The sequence below is a fragment of the Mandrillus leucophaeus genome, unplaced genomic scaffold, assembly GCF_000951045.1.
Source record: "Mandrillus leucophaeus isolate KB7577 unplaced genomic scaffold, Mleu.le_1.0 Scaffold160, whole genome shotgun sequence".
Lineage (NCBI taxonomy): Eukaryota > Metazoa > Chordata > Mammalia > Primates > Cercopithecidae > Mandrillus > Mandrillus leucophaeus.
In genome coordinates this window covers 1,876,655-1,892,237 of record NW_012101588.1, presented here as the reverse complement: position 1 = coordinate 1,892,237, position 15,583 = coordinate 1,876,655, and the positions used below count along the sequence as shown (strand labels likewise).

Sequence of the window (15,583 nt, the reverse complement as noted above, 5' to 3'; positions counted from 1 at the left end):
ATGAGCCACCATGCACAGACCCTACTCATATTAATTTGATGTTTTGTAAATCTTGGGTTCATTGAGAGGAAAATAGGCATGACAGTTTTTAGTTGAAGGTAAAAATTATTTTTTAAAATATGATTCCCTTATGTTATCATATTTCCATGTGAGCATAGACATATTTTAGTTCCTTGGACTGAATTTGCTATGGTTTTCCAAATTCAGGGCTATTATATGACTACAGAGTAAGCCAATTACAGATGGAAACATTAGATATCACATAAATTTATTACTTAGCAACTTTTCTTCACAGCTCTAAAATACTGTGAAATATCTTTATCAGCATATACTGAGTAAGAACTTTTTTAATTCCTACAAAAACAAAATTATATTTCATATATGGAATTTTTCTGGCTAAATGTGCTAACAGAAATAACCCAGGTTAATAAAGTGAAACTCTTGAAGATGTCAGAAGTTATTCAGGATCCATTCCTAGCAGTTGTCACTTCGTTTTCCTTAGTTTATTCTATCAGGACATATCGATCATAGCAAATTAGTAAATAAATACAATTTTAGAAACTCAACGGTGTGTAAATTTGGGGGGAATTGTATGAAGACTGGCCTCCTGGCTTTCATATGTTTAATTTGCTTAAAATAGCAAAGTGCCAGCTAATTAAAAACACAGCCCTGTCTGGTTGCCCAAATGAATGTGAGTTCACCTTCTGCTGTGTCTTCAGGCTCCAGCTGGTGACTTGGCGTGCATTGCTAGTGTATTCATTTTAGTAATGCACGTGCTAATTCGTCCTGCCTATATAGTCTGCCTGCTGGACACAGGACTGTTCTCAGTTTCCTCCTTCCAACCATCTGCCAAATCATTTCAGAATACATTCTTTCGTACGCCCCGGCTCTCAAACCATTTGGAGCAAAGTCCCTCACCTATCGTGGAGACACTACTTCTGCCCTGGTGGATGGTCTGCAGCCTGGGGAACGCTATCTTTTCAAGATCCGGGCCGCAAACAGGAGAGGTCTGGGACCTCACTCCAAAGCCTTCATTGTCGCTGTGCCAACAAGTAAGCATCGTGTGTCTGTGGCTGTCTTCTCTCTCTCTCCATTCCTGCTGTTTGTTTTGTGTTACTGTGAGTCATGCTCTTGGGTTCGAAACTTCTCAGCGATGATTTTTCCAGGCCAACTTGCATATTGATTTTTAAAATATTTTTGTGTTCCCTTTAGAAATTAGTCTTCTCAAAGATTAAAATGTTGTTGATTATTGATAACATTAATTGTTATTGCAGTATGATTAATGTATTAATTATATGATTAATCTGACATCACTATTAATTTTAGGCTTGTGGTGACAGGGAAAGAACATTTTTAGAAATGGTAATGTGGAGACCGAGATGGGCGGATCACGAGGTCAGGAGATCGAGACCGTCCTGGTTAACATGGTGAAACCCCGTCTCTACTAAAAAATACAAAAAACTAGCCGGGCGAGGTGGCGGACGCCTGTAGTCCCAGCTACTCGGGAGGCTGAGGCAGGAGAATGGCCGAAACCCGGGAGGCGGAGCTTGCAGTGAGCTGAGATCCGGCCACTGCACTCCAGCCTGGGCGACAGAGCGAGGAAAAAAAAAAAAAAAAAAAAAAAGAAATGGTAATGTGACATTTTTCATTGTTAGCTCTCTTCAATTTCTATGTAGCTTTAAAAATGTTTAGTTTGCAAAAGCAGAAAGGACAGGAGATGGGTGGGGTTAAAAAAAAATACCCACTGGGTATAGTATTCACTGGCTGGGAGATGGGTTCACTAGAAGCCCAAGCTTCACCATGATGCAATATATTCACGTAACAAACCTGCACGTGCAACCCCTGAATCTAAAATTTTTAAAAAGTAAAATTTAAAAATAAGATTAAAGTAAAATTTGTGGTTTGTATTCCATCATTTGGGAGTGCAGCTGTACCCAGAAGGATGTCAGTTGTCTAGCTCACCTGATCCATATCCAAACCAAACACATTAGTAAAGATCCACAACTGGAGGGGAGTGTTTTTGGACCGTGTTTTCTTTTCTACTTCCTCACATTTATGCTGGATATTGGCAGCTTTTCCTTCACTGTGTGCTAGGAAGACCCATGGTAGACTGCAATATTAGACAATTTTGTCATGGAAAAATCTGTGAAATGGATGACATTTGCCCCTCTGGCACTCTCACTGCAATATAGGTTCCTCTCCCCTATAGAATCTCTTCCCTCAGTCTGCTCTGAAGACAGGGTGATTACAGTACATTTAATATAATGCTTGCCTATCCCCGGAGTTTTTTATTTGAAGCCTTATTTGAGAATTATAAATGTGTCCACTATTAATGGAATTTTAAACAAGAAGGAGGAAGCAGGTAAGGACATGTTATGGGAGGAGGGAACTTTGTGTAATGCCTTAAAAATTACAAATCAGTTGCTCATCACACATTCCCCATCACTTTGAGTATAGATTGTTCAGCAATTTGCACCAGGTGTATTTGTGTTTCTTGTCTATTAAGGATGGCTATAATGCATTTGTAATACATTGACAATTAGTTATATTAAGAATATCCTATATAAGATTTTACATTTATAAAATAAATGAGTTACTTCAAAGTACTCATTTCAGAATTACTTCACATAATAAGATGTGGCATAACCTGGTTCAACAGATAGATATTTAATTCACGTATATTTTCTAGGACTATATTTGTTACTTAAAGCAAAATATAAGTTTTAAAAAGAATGCTATCATTGCGAAAACACATTTCCAGGGTTCTAAGGAATTAAAAGTTAGCCATTATGACTACTGATTTGAAATGCCTCCATATGCTGTTTTTCATAGTTTGTCTCACCTCCGCTTTCACTTTTGAGTTTCTTCTCTGACAGGCAATTCTTTAAAATCTGTTGCAGCCAGTAAGGCGGAGGTTCAGCAGAACACGGAGGACAATGAGAAACCCGAAAAACCTGAGCTTTCCTCACCTGCTCCAGCTTCCTCCCAACACCCCTCTGTGCCTGCTTCTCCCCAAGGGAGAAATGCCAAGGACCTTCTTCTTGACTTGAAGAACAAAATATTGGCGAATGGTGGGGCGCCCCGAAAACCCCAGCTTCGTGCTAAGAAGGCAGAGGAGCTGGATCTTCAGTCGACGGAAGTCACCGGGAAGGAGGAGTTGGGTTCCCGGGAGGACTCGCGCAGGTCTCCCTCGGACACCCAAGACCAGAAACGGACCCTGAGGCCACCAAGTAGACATGGCCACGCGGTCGTGGCTCCCGGCAGGACTGCAGTGAGGGTCCGGATGCCAGCGCTGCCCCGAAGGGAAGGCGTAGATAAGCCTGGCTTTTCCCCGGCCTCCCACCCCCGCCCAGGGGCGCCCCCCTCGGCTTCGGCCTCTCCTGCTCACCACGCGGCCACCCAGGGCACCTCTCACCGGCCTTCCCTGCCTGCCAGCTTTCATGACAACGACTTGGTGGACTCAGACGAAGACGAGCGCGCTGTGGGCTCCCCCCACCCCAAGGGCGCCTTCGCCCAGCCCCGGCCAGCCCTGTCCCCCAGCCGCCAGTCCCCCTCCAGCGTTCTGCGCGACAGAAGCTCCGTGCACCCCGGTGCAAAGCCAGCCTCGCCCGCGCGGAGGACCCCCCATTCAGGGGCTGCAGAGGAAGATTCCAGTGCCTCAGTCCCACCCTCAAGACTTTCTCCACCCCATGGGGGATCGTCACGGCTGCTGCCCACCCAGCCACACCGGGGCCCTCCGCTCTCCAGGGGCGGGAAGGATGGTGAGGACGCCCCAGCCACCAACTCCAACGCTCCATCGCGGTCCACCATGTCCTCCTCCGTCTCTTCTCGTCTCTCGTCCAGGACACAGGTCTCTGCGGGAGCGGAGGCTTCTGATGGCGAAGGCGACGGTAACGGCGATAGGGAAGACGGCGGGAGGCAGGCGGAGGCCACGGCCCAGACGCTGCGGGCCAGGCCTGCCTCTGGACACTTCCATTTGCTCAGACACAAGCCCTTTGCTGCCAACGGGAGGTCTCCAAGCAGGTTCGGCATTGGGCGGGGACCTCGGCTGCAGCCCTCCAGTTCACCACAGTCCACTGTGCCCTCCCGAGCCCACCCCAGGGTTCACTCTCACCCGGATTCCCACCCTAGGCTTAGCTCAGGTATCCATGGAGACGAGGAGGATGAGAAGCCGCTTCCTGCCACCGTTGTCAACGACCACGTGCCTTCCTCCTCCAGGCAGCCCGTCTCCCGGGGCTGGGAAGCCCTAAGGAGAAGCCCCCAGAGAGGGGCCAGCCTGCATCGGAAGGAACCCATCCCAGAGAACCCCAAATCCGCAGGGGCAGATGCACATCCTCAGGGCAAATACTCCTCCCTGTCCTCCAAGGTTCAGGACGTTCAACAAAGCACAGACGCAGACACGGAGGGTCATTCTCCCAAAGCGCAGCCGGGGTCCACAGACCGCCACGCGTCCCCTCCTCGTGCTCCCGCGGCACGGTCACAGCACCATCCCGGGCCCAGTGTTCCCAGAAGGATGACACCCGGCCGGGCTCCAGAACAGCAGCCACCTTCTCCCGTCTCCACGTCCCAGCACCAGCCGGGCCCCCAGAGCAGAGACGCGGGGCAGGCACCTTCCCAGCCCAGGCTCGCACTGGCTCCAGCCAGGGGGCCCCGCCCCACGTCCCAGGGCCGCTCCCACTTCTCCTCGGACCCTTACACGGTGAACTCCCGAGGGATTCTCCCCACAGCCCTCCACAACCAGGACGAGGATGCCCAGGGCAGCTACGACGAAGACAGCACAGAAGTCGCGGCCCAGGATGTGCGGGCCCCAGCGCACGCTGCGCGAGCCAAGGACGCAGCCGCGTCCCTTCCCAAGCACCAGCAGGTGGAGCCTCCGACAGGCGCGGGGGCAGGTGGTGACGACAGGTCCCAGCGCGGACATGCGGGCTCCCTCGCCAGGCCCAGCCGACCCGGTGGCCCCCAGTCCCGCGCCCGGGTCCCCAGCAAGGCAGCGCCCTACTCGGGGCAGAAGGAGGAGGGCGCGATCCAGGCCACACCTGGGAAGTCAGAGCCTCCTTCCAAGAGGCCCCTGTCCTCCAAGTCCCAGCAGTCAGTCTCGGCCGAGGACGAGGAGGAGGAGGACGCGGGGTTTTTTAAAGGCGGGAAGGAAGACCTTCTGTCTTCCTCTGTGCCAAAGTGGCCCTCTTCCTCCACTCCCAGGGGCGGCAAAGACGCTGACGGTAGCCTTGCCAAGGACGAGAGGGAGACTGCCATCGCGCTTGCCCCTCGCGGAGGGAGCCTGGCTCCTGCGAAGCGACCTCTCCCCCAACCTCCAGGCAACTCCCCCAGGGCCTCCCACCTCCCTTCCCTACCGCCGCCTCGCAGCGCTGCCACCGCGAGCCCCGTCGCGGGCACCCACCCCTGGCCCAGGTACACCACGCGCGCCCCGCCCGGCCACTCCACCACTCCGATGCTGTCCTTGCGCCAGAGGATGATGCATGCCAGATTCCGTAACCCTCTCTCCCGACAGCCTGCCAGACCCTCTTATAGACAAGGTAGTTTATTTTTTCAAATGATCTTTCTTTAAGGTGTTCAGTAGTGTTCATGGCAATGCCTGAGAAGTTTTTATTCTATTTTATTTAGCACCTACTATGTCCAAGCACCGTGTTAAGAACTTTGCACATGTGACATAATTTCATCCTCTGAACGGTCTCTAGGGTTTGCATTGTTATTCCTGTTTCCCAGATGTGGAAGCTGGGGCTCAGGATCTGAGGGACTTGTCCTAAGGCAGACAGCTCAAAGTTGCCATTCCAATCCCAAATGGCCTAATGTCACAGCCATTACTAACCCACATTGCCTCTAATTCTACAGTCATTTCACTGTCCTACGTTGCTTCTTTGAATTCCTTGGCATACACTCTTAACCTGTGAAAATGTGTCACAACCTTGGTGCCCAACTTAGCTGCTGCTTAGTTGTTCATGTGCCCTCATGTGTTTAAGGGATCCATAGTAGCTGGTTAGATACCTATGTAGGCGTATCTTGTTCTTGTTCTGATCTTGTTCTCATCTTCTGCATGTGAAACTCTCAACCAAACAAACCCTGAGACGAACTCAAATATCTTGGGTATGAATTGCTCAGACAGTGCAATTAGTGAATGTTGTCTAAAACCTCCAGAAAATGCATGTTAAAGATCGTTGTCACAAAGAGGAGTTACAGGCAGATGTGTGCTTTGTATTTCTATAACAGAGGGTTGAACGAAGTCAGCTATGAACAGTTTATGTCCAGGGCAGGGTCTGAAGTTTTCTTTAATTTACCATAAAACTGCATTCAGTTAAATGGTGCTTTAAACTCTTCTTGTGTGTAATTGGGGCTTTGTAGAACATTCTTGAATGAATTTTTTTTTGCTGATCTGTACAATGCATTGTTATTTTAGCCCAATGTAAACACAGAACAATGCCCCATATCAAACTCAGTTTTCCACTAAGATTGGCTGTTTTAGTCAAACCCACCTCCCTGATAATAGATGTAAAACTCAACGTTCCCTTGTACATAGTAGGAACTCCATAAATATTTAATAAATAAATGAAGGAATGAGAGAAATAAATGTCTGCCCTGCAAGTAGCGGTCAGAAAGTCCAACCCCTTTGCCCAGCAGTCAAGGCTGGACCAGAGCAGACTGGAGCTGATAAGAAACATCTCCGTGTGAGGCAGAGACAGACAGAAACAACTGTAAGGGTGCTGCTGCGTCTTCTTACTGTCTAAGCAAATACTTCTCAAGCAGCCCCACAGCATTCAGCAAGCTTTGAGACAGCATTGTGCATTTATATTTGGTGATTGGTGATTGGGACCTGAGTCAACTGGGCATAGCTGTGTTTAGTTTAGCATGCCTAGAAAAATGGGACAGCGTCTAGTACATTTTAGACATAATTTTCTCTGTCCTTCCAACCCTTCCTTCCTCCAACTTCCACATGGCTAAAATAAAGCTACAGCTACCAAGGTCTTACGTTTTCTATGGCAAATTTACTTATGCCACACACTCTCATTCTCACAGTATTGTCAGAAAGCTGTGACTTTTGCTGTATTCTTAATTGACATCCAGATCTGTTATGGAGAAGTCATAATTTGAGACTATCATTATCTAATATATTTGAGCTACTGGTTTAAAATTCTGTTTAGAGTTTCTATTTGAAATGATGTGTTACTACTTATAGTTTGGTATGAAGCCAACTTCCCGGGCATGTTGAATTTACCAGGCTCTGTTATTTTTATTTTTGGTGCTGTGTAGGTTATAATGGCAGACCGAATGTAGAAGGGAAAGTCCTTCCTGGTAGTAATGGAAAACCGAATGGACAGAGAATTATCAATGGCCCTCAAGGAACAAAGTGGGTAGGGTAAACTTCTTTACACATACCCGTTGTTTTCATGCTGTTGAGGAGAAAAATGGTGGACATTGTGTAATGATAAATGAAGTGACCTTTGTTTGTTCTTCTCCTCTAGTTTTAACTACTCATATGTACTTGTATAGAGTTTCTTTTAATACTTGGAAAAATCTTTGGTTCTCCTGGTAACTAGCTTGATTTTCTCATAGCCAAGATAAGGTATGGGCCTTTGTTTTTCATTTACTTCAACTGGTTAGGAAGGTCAAATGAATGCAAGGCCCAACCATAGCAATTATAGACCCAATGGATGGCCGTTCAAAGGAACTTATATTTTCCCTGTCCTGGTAGCTTCTTTTTATTTTTAGGTTTTGTTTATTGTTTGATTAAACATTACACATATTTTCTGTAAGTCATCTCAAATCCTTTCTAAAAGGACACAGGGTAAAAATGAACGAATAAACAAAAAACCCTGAATGATACTGGAAATTTTTATTAGATCATCTTTTGAATCTTCCAACAATTGTTGGACTAAAATTATTTATTAATACTTTATGTATGTCTAAACAACTTTAATTGCTTGGGGTTAAGATAAATGTTTAGGAGGTTTTGGTGGGTTGAGGGTAATAGATAGAACACTTTATAATATTCAGGAATTTTAAGTACTTTTTCTAAGAATAAAAAAATTATTTATACTATAATTCCCAATAAAGACTTCCCATTTAGGGAAACGTACTAAAAGACTATGACATTTTCAGTCATAGGTGATCTAAAGATGCATGTTATCATTTCTTAAAGGAAGAGAAATTTATAGGAGGAAGAATGTACATTAAAGCAAAATGCTATTGCAAACAATTTTGAATGGAAACAGTATGGGGTAGATTTCAAAATAGTATTTATATAAATTTTATTTCAATGCCAAAACAGCATCCACCAAAGTGACTTGCTTGTAGGGCTTCCTCCAGTAGCCTGAGTGTGCAAAGCAGTGGTTCTCAAACTTAAGCCAGCTCAGGATCACTGAGGATTTTGTCAAATACCAGTCTCAGGTAGGGCTGGGAGATTTGAGTATCTGACAAGTTCCTATGTGATGCTGAGGCTTCAGGTCCAGGACCATGCTTTGAGAACCACCAGCAAAAAGCACGAGCTTGTTCCTTAATAAAGATAATTATAGCTTTCTTCAAGTTTTACAGTTCCTCAGAACGTGACATTTTTTTGCATGCGTACTATATTAGGCAACATGATTACAAATTATATTGTTTTTGTTATAGCAACTTTGATTTTTAACATTAACAGCAAAATGGAAAGATTTTATGTCTTTAACATGCTAGCAATTCACATTCATTGCAAGAAGTTAAAACAATTCGTATTGAAATATATGAAACAGAAAATAAACATTCCTCACCCAAACTACTTCTCAAAGATAACCACTCTTAACCATTTGCAGTATAACCTTCCATAATTTTTTTCTCTGCAGTTTTAAGCTTATATATGCAAATGGATATATTTTTATTTTTGCAAAATAATCAGCCCTGTAATGTGAGTTCACATGTATGTAGAATGTATGTAGAATTGTCTGCATAATATTCTACCATGCGGATAGGCCACAAATTATTTAATCTCTCCCCTCAACTGAGAGACACATTGTTTCCTTCTTTCCAGCATTAGACACAATGTACTTGATGGTAAAAATATTTTGAACATCTTTTGTGATTTGAGAAACTTAAAACAATTTACATATTACATGGGTAAGCAATTATTATATGAAAGATGACTGCTTTGTACTGTATTTTTTAAGACTTTATGAATCATATTCACAAAAATAATGTCTTCTATTCATATTATGGTTTCCTTCTGTGGAAGCTTCAGGTGTATGCACATATATAGTTGGACTCATGTGACCATTTCAAAATGTCCAATATATTCTTTAATCTATGTCATGGATTTAGGTTGTGGACCTTGATCGTGGGTTAGTATTGAATGCAGAAGGAAGGTACCTCCAAGATTCACATGGAAATCCTCTTCGGATTAAACTAGGAGGAGATGGTCGAACCATTGTGGGTAAGGGAGAATGGTTTTTAAAGAATAAAAGCCTACTGAATTAGCTATAGAATTACAGCTTCTATCTTCCTTCTCCCCCTCATTTACAATGATTGCTCTTGGTTTGGTTACTTTTACCAATGTGAGAAGAAGAGCCTCAAAAGAGGCAGAACTTGGTGTTTCCCCCAGACGGCTTTAGTTCTCTTCCTGCAGGCTGCACCCTCTAGAAAATGTGGCCCTTTAATTTGTTCTTAAATTGGCCCTTTTAGAGGAGGGGTCCACAAACTACAACCTGTAGGTTGTAGCCCACTACCTGTTTTTGTAAGACTTACTATGAGCTCAGAATAGTTTTTACATGTTTAAATGATTGCCAGAAAAAAGAATTTTTTGTGGCATGATAATTATATGAAATGCACATTTCAGTGTCCATATGCAAAGTTTTATTGGAACACAATACACTCACTTAATTATGCATTGTCTAACTCATTTGTTATGTGCTGTTATTGTCTGTCTTCTTTTTTGCACTCTAAAAGCTGATTGAGTAGTTGCAACAGAGACCATCTGGCCTATAAGGCTTAACATATTTGCTTCCTGGCCCTTTACAGAAGTTTTCCACCTTTAATCCAAAGTAACACTTTCCCCCCTTAAGCATAGGAATGAGGCAAAGGAAAAAATTTCTTCCTTTGCTAGATACAAGAGTTATCTCAGGATCGTGGAGCATACTGATGCAATATTCATTTATCCCTTTGCCTTTTACTGATTAAAACATGATAATACATAAGCTTTGAGAAGACACTTATTGCTTGCTTTTTATCTTTTCTGGATTGTTTCACGTCGTTGCATAGCTATTGGTTGATTTTATTTCAGATCTGGAAGGGACCCCTGTGGTGAGTCCTGACGGCCTCCCACTCTTTGGGCAGGGGCGACATGGCACACCTCTGGCCAGTGCCCAAGATAAGCCAATTTTGAGTCTTGGAGGAAAGCCGCTGGTGGGCTTGGAGGTCATCAAAACAACCACCCATCCCCCTACCACTACCACGCGGCCTACCACTACGACGACGCCCCTGCCTACCACTACAACCCAGCGGCCCACCACTGCCACCACCCGCCGCACAACCACCACCCGTCGCACGACCACCAGGCGCCCAACAACCACAGTCCGAACCACTACGCGGACAACCACCACCACCACCCCCAAACCCACCACTCCCATCCCCACCTGTCCCCCTGGGACCTTGGAACGGCACGACAATGATGGTAACCTGATAATGAGCTCCAATGGGATCCCAGAGTGCTACACTGAAGAAGGTAACTGGCTTTGTTCTAATGCTAACCACTTATCACGCACACTAGCACGCCGCAGCTCAGAGCAGGGTGGCAGAGCCTGCAGGGGAGGGATGAGCACCACGCACAGCAAAGCAGCAACCTGATGCATTTTTGGTCCCAGCAGGTTTGTCTGACAGTACCATGCCACAGCTAAGGTTGGAAGACTTAGGAAATAAAAATATTGCATGGGACATATTTATATGAAAAAATTATTTCTTGTTGACTTAAAGTCAGATTTAACTGGGCATCCTGTGTTTACCTGGCAGCGCTTATCACAACCCAAGTCAAGAATTTAGCTGAAACTTGTGACATTATTTGTTTGGACTATCATTTCCCAAAGTGTGTTCCAATGGATATTGTAGATTAGTGATTGTAATATATATGTATATACTTAAAAGGTTCTGTGATTAGCTAAAAGTTAAATGTGGGGACAGCAATGTATCATCCTCATGATTTGTCCAACCTTGATTTAAACAAGGTTGGATAAATTTCTTACTGTTGTAACACTTAGATCACTGAATAGTCTTGTTGAGAATCTCCAAGAAAAGAAATGTTTCCCCAGCATGTTCGGCAGCTGGGCACTTTTTTGATCAGCCCTCCTTTGGAGAATTCTAATCCTCATGTGGCTGGGCTTCCTGTGGGAGTGTGGGCTTTCCACTGGGTAAGAATGCACCATTTTCCCTTCTTTGCTGATCTGCACTATCCTGCCGCCCCTGATGTGAGTCTGTCTTCCTTCTGAAAGTGGCTTGTTCTCCCTGAAGAGCAGGAGCTAGGACGCCTTTATCCGGGTCATCGTGGAGCCCATATATCAATGTGTCTCCATCCTTTCTGCTCAGTCCCCTGCTCAAGCTGCCTTGGAAGAAGTCATTCTAGATTTGCATCAGCTGTGGAGGAGATAGATTCATCTTCTTTCCCTCAGTTTGAAATGAATTGCAATGTCAACTGTAAAGCTTAAGTCTTTTTAAACCAAGGCAGAGTGAAGACATTTCCTTTCAGGAATCAAGTCTGGAATTCTTGTGCCGCATTATTGACCATGATAAGCCCAATCAGTTTGAACATGAATACTGTATCCAAAATAGGAATTCTGTTGGAAGTTAGTCTTTCTGTGAAGAAGTTCCAAAGAAACAAGAAAACTTGACACATCTAACAATTCCACACCAAAGAAACATGGAAACATACAGAGGGAGAGGAACAATGGGAAGAAAATTTCTACTCTGTCCATTGACCCAGTGAGTACAAATTTGAATTTACCTTTGAATTTCTAGTATTAAAATATGATGTTGCTTTCCTTGACATCTGACTTCTGCATGCATTCATGTGTTTAATTTTAAAGGGTGAAATAGAATTAAAACATAATTACTTAATAATTGGTTGTAAACAAAAATGGACTATTTTGGATTTGATTTTAATTACTGTTGCTATTATTTCACGTTTTATTTTGTCTGCTTTTATTTAGGCCTTCTAACATGTTCCCTTCATTTACTTTGTATTTTTGGATTTTTATTTAGCATGAAAGTCAATATTTTTCTTGGCATTTTTGTCTCTTATTTTCTTTGCAAATCATGACACATATATGTTCACTCCTGTCCAGTCTCCTGATTCCCTAGTCCAAATAAGTACAAATCAATACAAAGTCTCAGGGAAAAGTTAAATGTGGGGACAGCAATGTATCATCCTCATATCACATTTTAATGCAATATAATTTGTTAGTTTAAAAAGAGTTTTCTTATGGCCTTTCTTATTTCTACTGTTTCATTAACAACTTCATTAAACATTTTCTTCTTTATTGACTGTAATCATAGTTATTTTTATCTTTTAATCTTTTTAAACCACTTTCTTGATGTATGATTGGCATAGAAAAAGTTCTGCATATTTAATCCATACACGTCGATGAGTTTGGGATAAGAATACACTCACAAAATCATCATCCTGCTAAGGCCACAGACACATCCATCACCTTCCCAAGTTCCCTCCAACTCCTACTCCTTTATTGTTAGTATTATTCTTTTTTCTTTATTTGTGGTAAGAACACTCACCATGAAAGTGGTCATTTTTTTGTGATAAGAAATTAAAGTTTTACTATTACAAAGATACATGCACATGTATGTTCATTGCAGCACTATTCACAATAGCAAAGAAAGAGATGGAATCAACCCAAATGCCCATCAATGATAGACTGGATATAGAAAATGTGGTCCATATACACCATGGAATACTAGGCAGCCATAAAAAGGAATGAGATTATGTGCTTTGCAGGGACGTGGATGGAGCTGGAAGCCATTATCTTCACTAAATTAACGCAGGAACAGAAAACTAAACGCCTCATATTCTCACTTGTAAGTGGGAGCTGAACGATGAGAACACGTGGACACAGGGAAGGGAACAACATACAATGGGGCCTGTCAGAGGGTCGGGTGGGGGAAGAGAGAACATTGGGAAAAATAACTAATGCATGCAGGGGTTAATATTTAGGTGATGGGTGGATCTGTCCAGCAAACCACCATGGCACATTTTACCTATGTGACAAACCTGCACATCCTGCACCTGTACCCCAGAACTTAAAAATAAAATTAAACAAAGAAATTAAATTTAAAAAATGTATTAATACTAGCTCTGTTGAGATAAAATTCGTATGCCATAAAGTTCATTCTTCTAAAGTTAGTGGATATTAATATATTTACAGTTGTGCAATGATCACCACTGTTAGATTCCATAATATTTTCATCACCCCAGGAGAAATTCCGTACTCATCAGCAGTCAACCCTCATTCCTCCCTCCTCCCAACCCTGGAAACCACTAATGTACTTTCTCTCTCTATGGATTTACCTATTTGGGACATTTTGTATAAATGGAATCGTGTCCTATGTGGCTTTTTGTGTCTAACTTCTTTCACTTAGCATAATTGCCTTCAAGATTCATTCACATTATAGAATACATCAGTACTTCATTCTCTTTATTCCATTGTATGGATATACAGAATTTTTTCCATTCATCGGTCAGTGGTCATTTGGGTTATTTCCACTTTTTTGTTATTATGAATAATGCTGCCTTGAACATTTGTTTTGTTTTGTTTTGTTCTGCTGGATCTGACTTCTCCATTGGATAATAAACTCCATGCAGTTGAGACAATGTCCTCTGCTTCATCTCGAATTCCTTGTGGTACCTAAGTACATACCTTTGGATATCCAAGCAAGACCTTAAGGTATAGGCATTCTCCATGTCCTAAAAGCCAGTGCTTTTTTTTTGTTTGTTTTCCAGGTTCTATTATCTACAGCAAATCTGATGACAGAGGGTGTACACGGAATGTGATAAGCCAGATGAACACCGTCAAGAATTGGTAGCATGACCTTGTTACAGGCTGCAGAAAAACATCAGTCATTACGGAAAACAGACCTTCCCTACCATAGCTGGGTCTCCAGATAGAAAATATTGAGAAATGCAAACATTCATTTGAGCTGGACCAACTGTACAGTGTGCAAATATCCTTGGGTTTCAAATAGCTGTCATTTACCTTCTGTCTCTAAACTTCTACTGAGAATAATTTTTAAAAAATATTTTTTAATATCTCTGGAGCAAAGGCCTTCCTTCTTTGGTGACATTTTTCACTTATTTTTTTCATGGCTACTTGATAAACTACTGAAGAGGATAAACGACACTACTGTGGTTGATGACTGGCAAATGTGTTTATGTGAAGAGGCTGAAGCTTTTCACATTGGTGCTGAGTTGGCTTGTAAAATACCCAGTTTTACATAGTTCTGAATAGTTAAAAATGGCATTCAGGTGGGCCAAAGTAAGGTGGTCAACTTTTTTTTTTTTTTAATTGTAAATATATTTCATTACATCTGGAAGTTATTTTTACTTGGAGTCAAGATGGTTCTATTTTAGAAAATTTATGCCTGAGTTTATTTGGTCTTAAGAAAAAGAACACTAAAATCACTTAGTAGATTGTTTACTTAATGCCAGAGGACTTAACTGTCACTCGTCTCAGGAAGTGAACTCATTTGCCGGTAAAAGCATCATTTCTGTAGCCTGCTGCATGCACTGGAGTATTTCAGCACCTCATGGAGTTACCCGTAACACCAGGAAGGAAATGGTGTACTTTTCCCTTTTCTTGTTCACCCTGGGATGCAGAAACCTCACCATGTATTCATTTTTGATCTGGCCAAAAACAATAATGAAAAGAAATGACACTGAACTGATAATGAGGAAAAGCAAGACGATATTCTTAAAGGTTAAATTGACAAGGGAAAGAAAATGGTAGGCCAGGAAACAATGGCAAGATAATCCCAAACTTTACAGGGTGTGAACCTGAAAACTGATTTGAACAAGCTCAGAAGTAATTTGTCTTGGATCTCAGGCATATTGACATTGGAATGACCAAAGGAAAGTTTGTGTTTAATAGTTTTTCATGAAATGACCATTCCACCCCTAAACGGATGGATAATTTACAACTTCTCTCTGCTTAATATTCATTGGCTGAATCAGAACACACCAGAGTCATTGCCTCAAGGACCATCTCTTGGGCCTCGGAATAGGAGCTGGGAGTTCTTACTGTGATCCCAGGAGGGCTGGACAGACCACTCGAGGCTGCCGTTGCCCTTTGGGGATGGAGTTTGTTTTTACAATGTAATATTCATGTCACTCAAACTAGGTTGAAAAGTCTGGTAGAATAATGACATAGGAGTTTATATACCTTCTACTTCAATTTCCCCTTCATTACACTGTAGAATGGTGATTCTAATAGAGCATGTGGCATCTTCACATCGACAAATAATTTTATTGGTTAGTTCAACTTTTAAGAAGTGGAGGCAGTTTTATGAAGTATAAAGTAAGTAGTCTTTGGAGCCAGAGTACTTGAAGTTCATA

The 15,583-nt window shown here is 42.8% G+C and overlaps 1 protein-coding gene across 1 annotated transcript in view; it reads left to right on the top strand.

Moving 5' to 3' along the window:
• The window catches only part of FNDC1 (fibronectin type III domain containing 1), a 74,498-nt gene that overhangs the window by 31,980 nt on the left and 26,935 nt on the right, over nucleotides 1-15,583 (top strand). Inside the window, exons 9-13 of the mRNA XM_011975932.1 lie at nucleotides 864-1,052; nucleotides 2,901-5,534; nucleotides 7,264-7,364; nucleotides 9,301-9,412; nucleotides 10,259-10,699. Coding sequence (XP_011831322.1) covers nucleotides 864-1,052; nucleotides 2,901-5,534; nucleotides 7,264-7,364; nucleotides 9,301-9,412; nucleotides 10,259-10,699 — 3,477 coding nt within the window. The remainder of the gene's footprint in view (nucleotides 1-863; nucleotides 1,053-2,900; nucleotides 5,535-7,263; nucleotides 7,365-9,300; nucleotides 9,413-10,258; nucleotides 10,700-15,583) is intronic.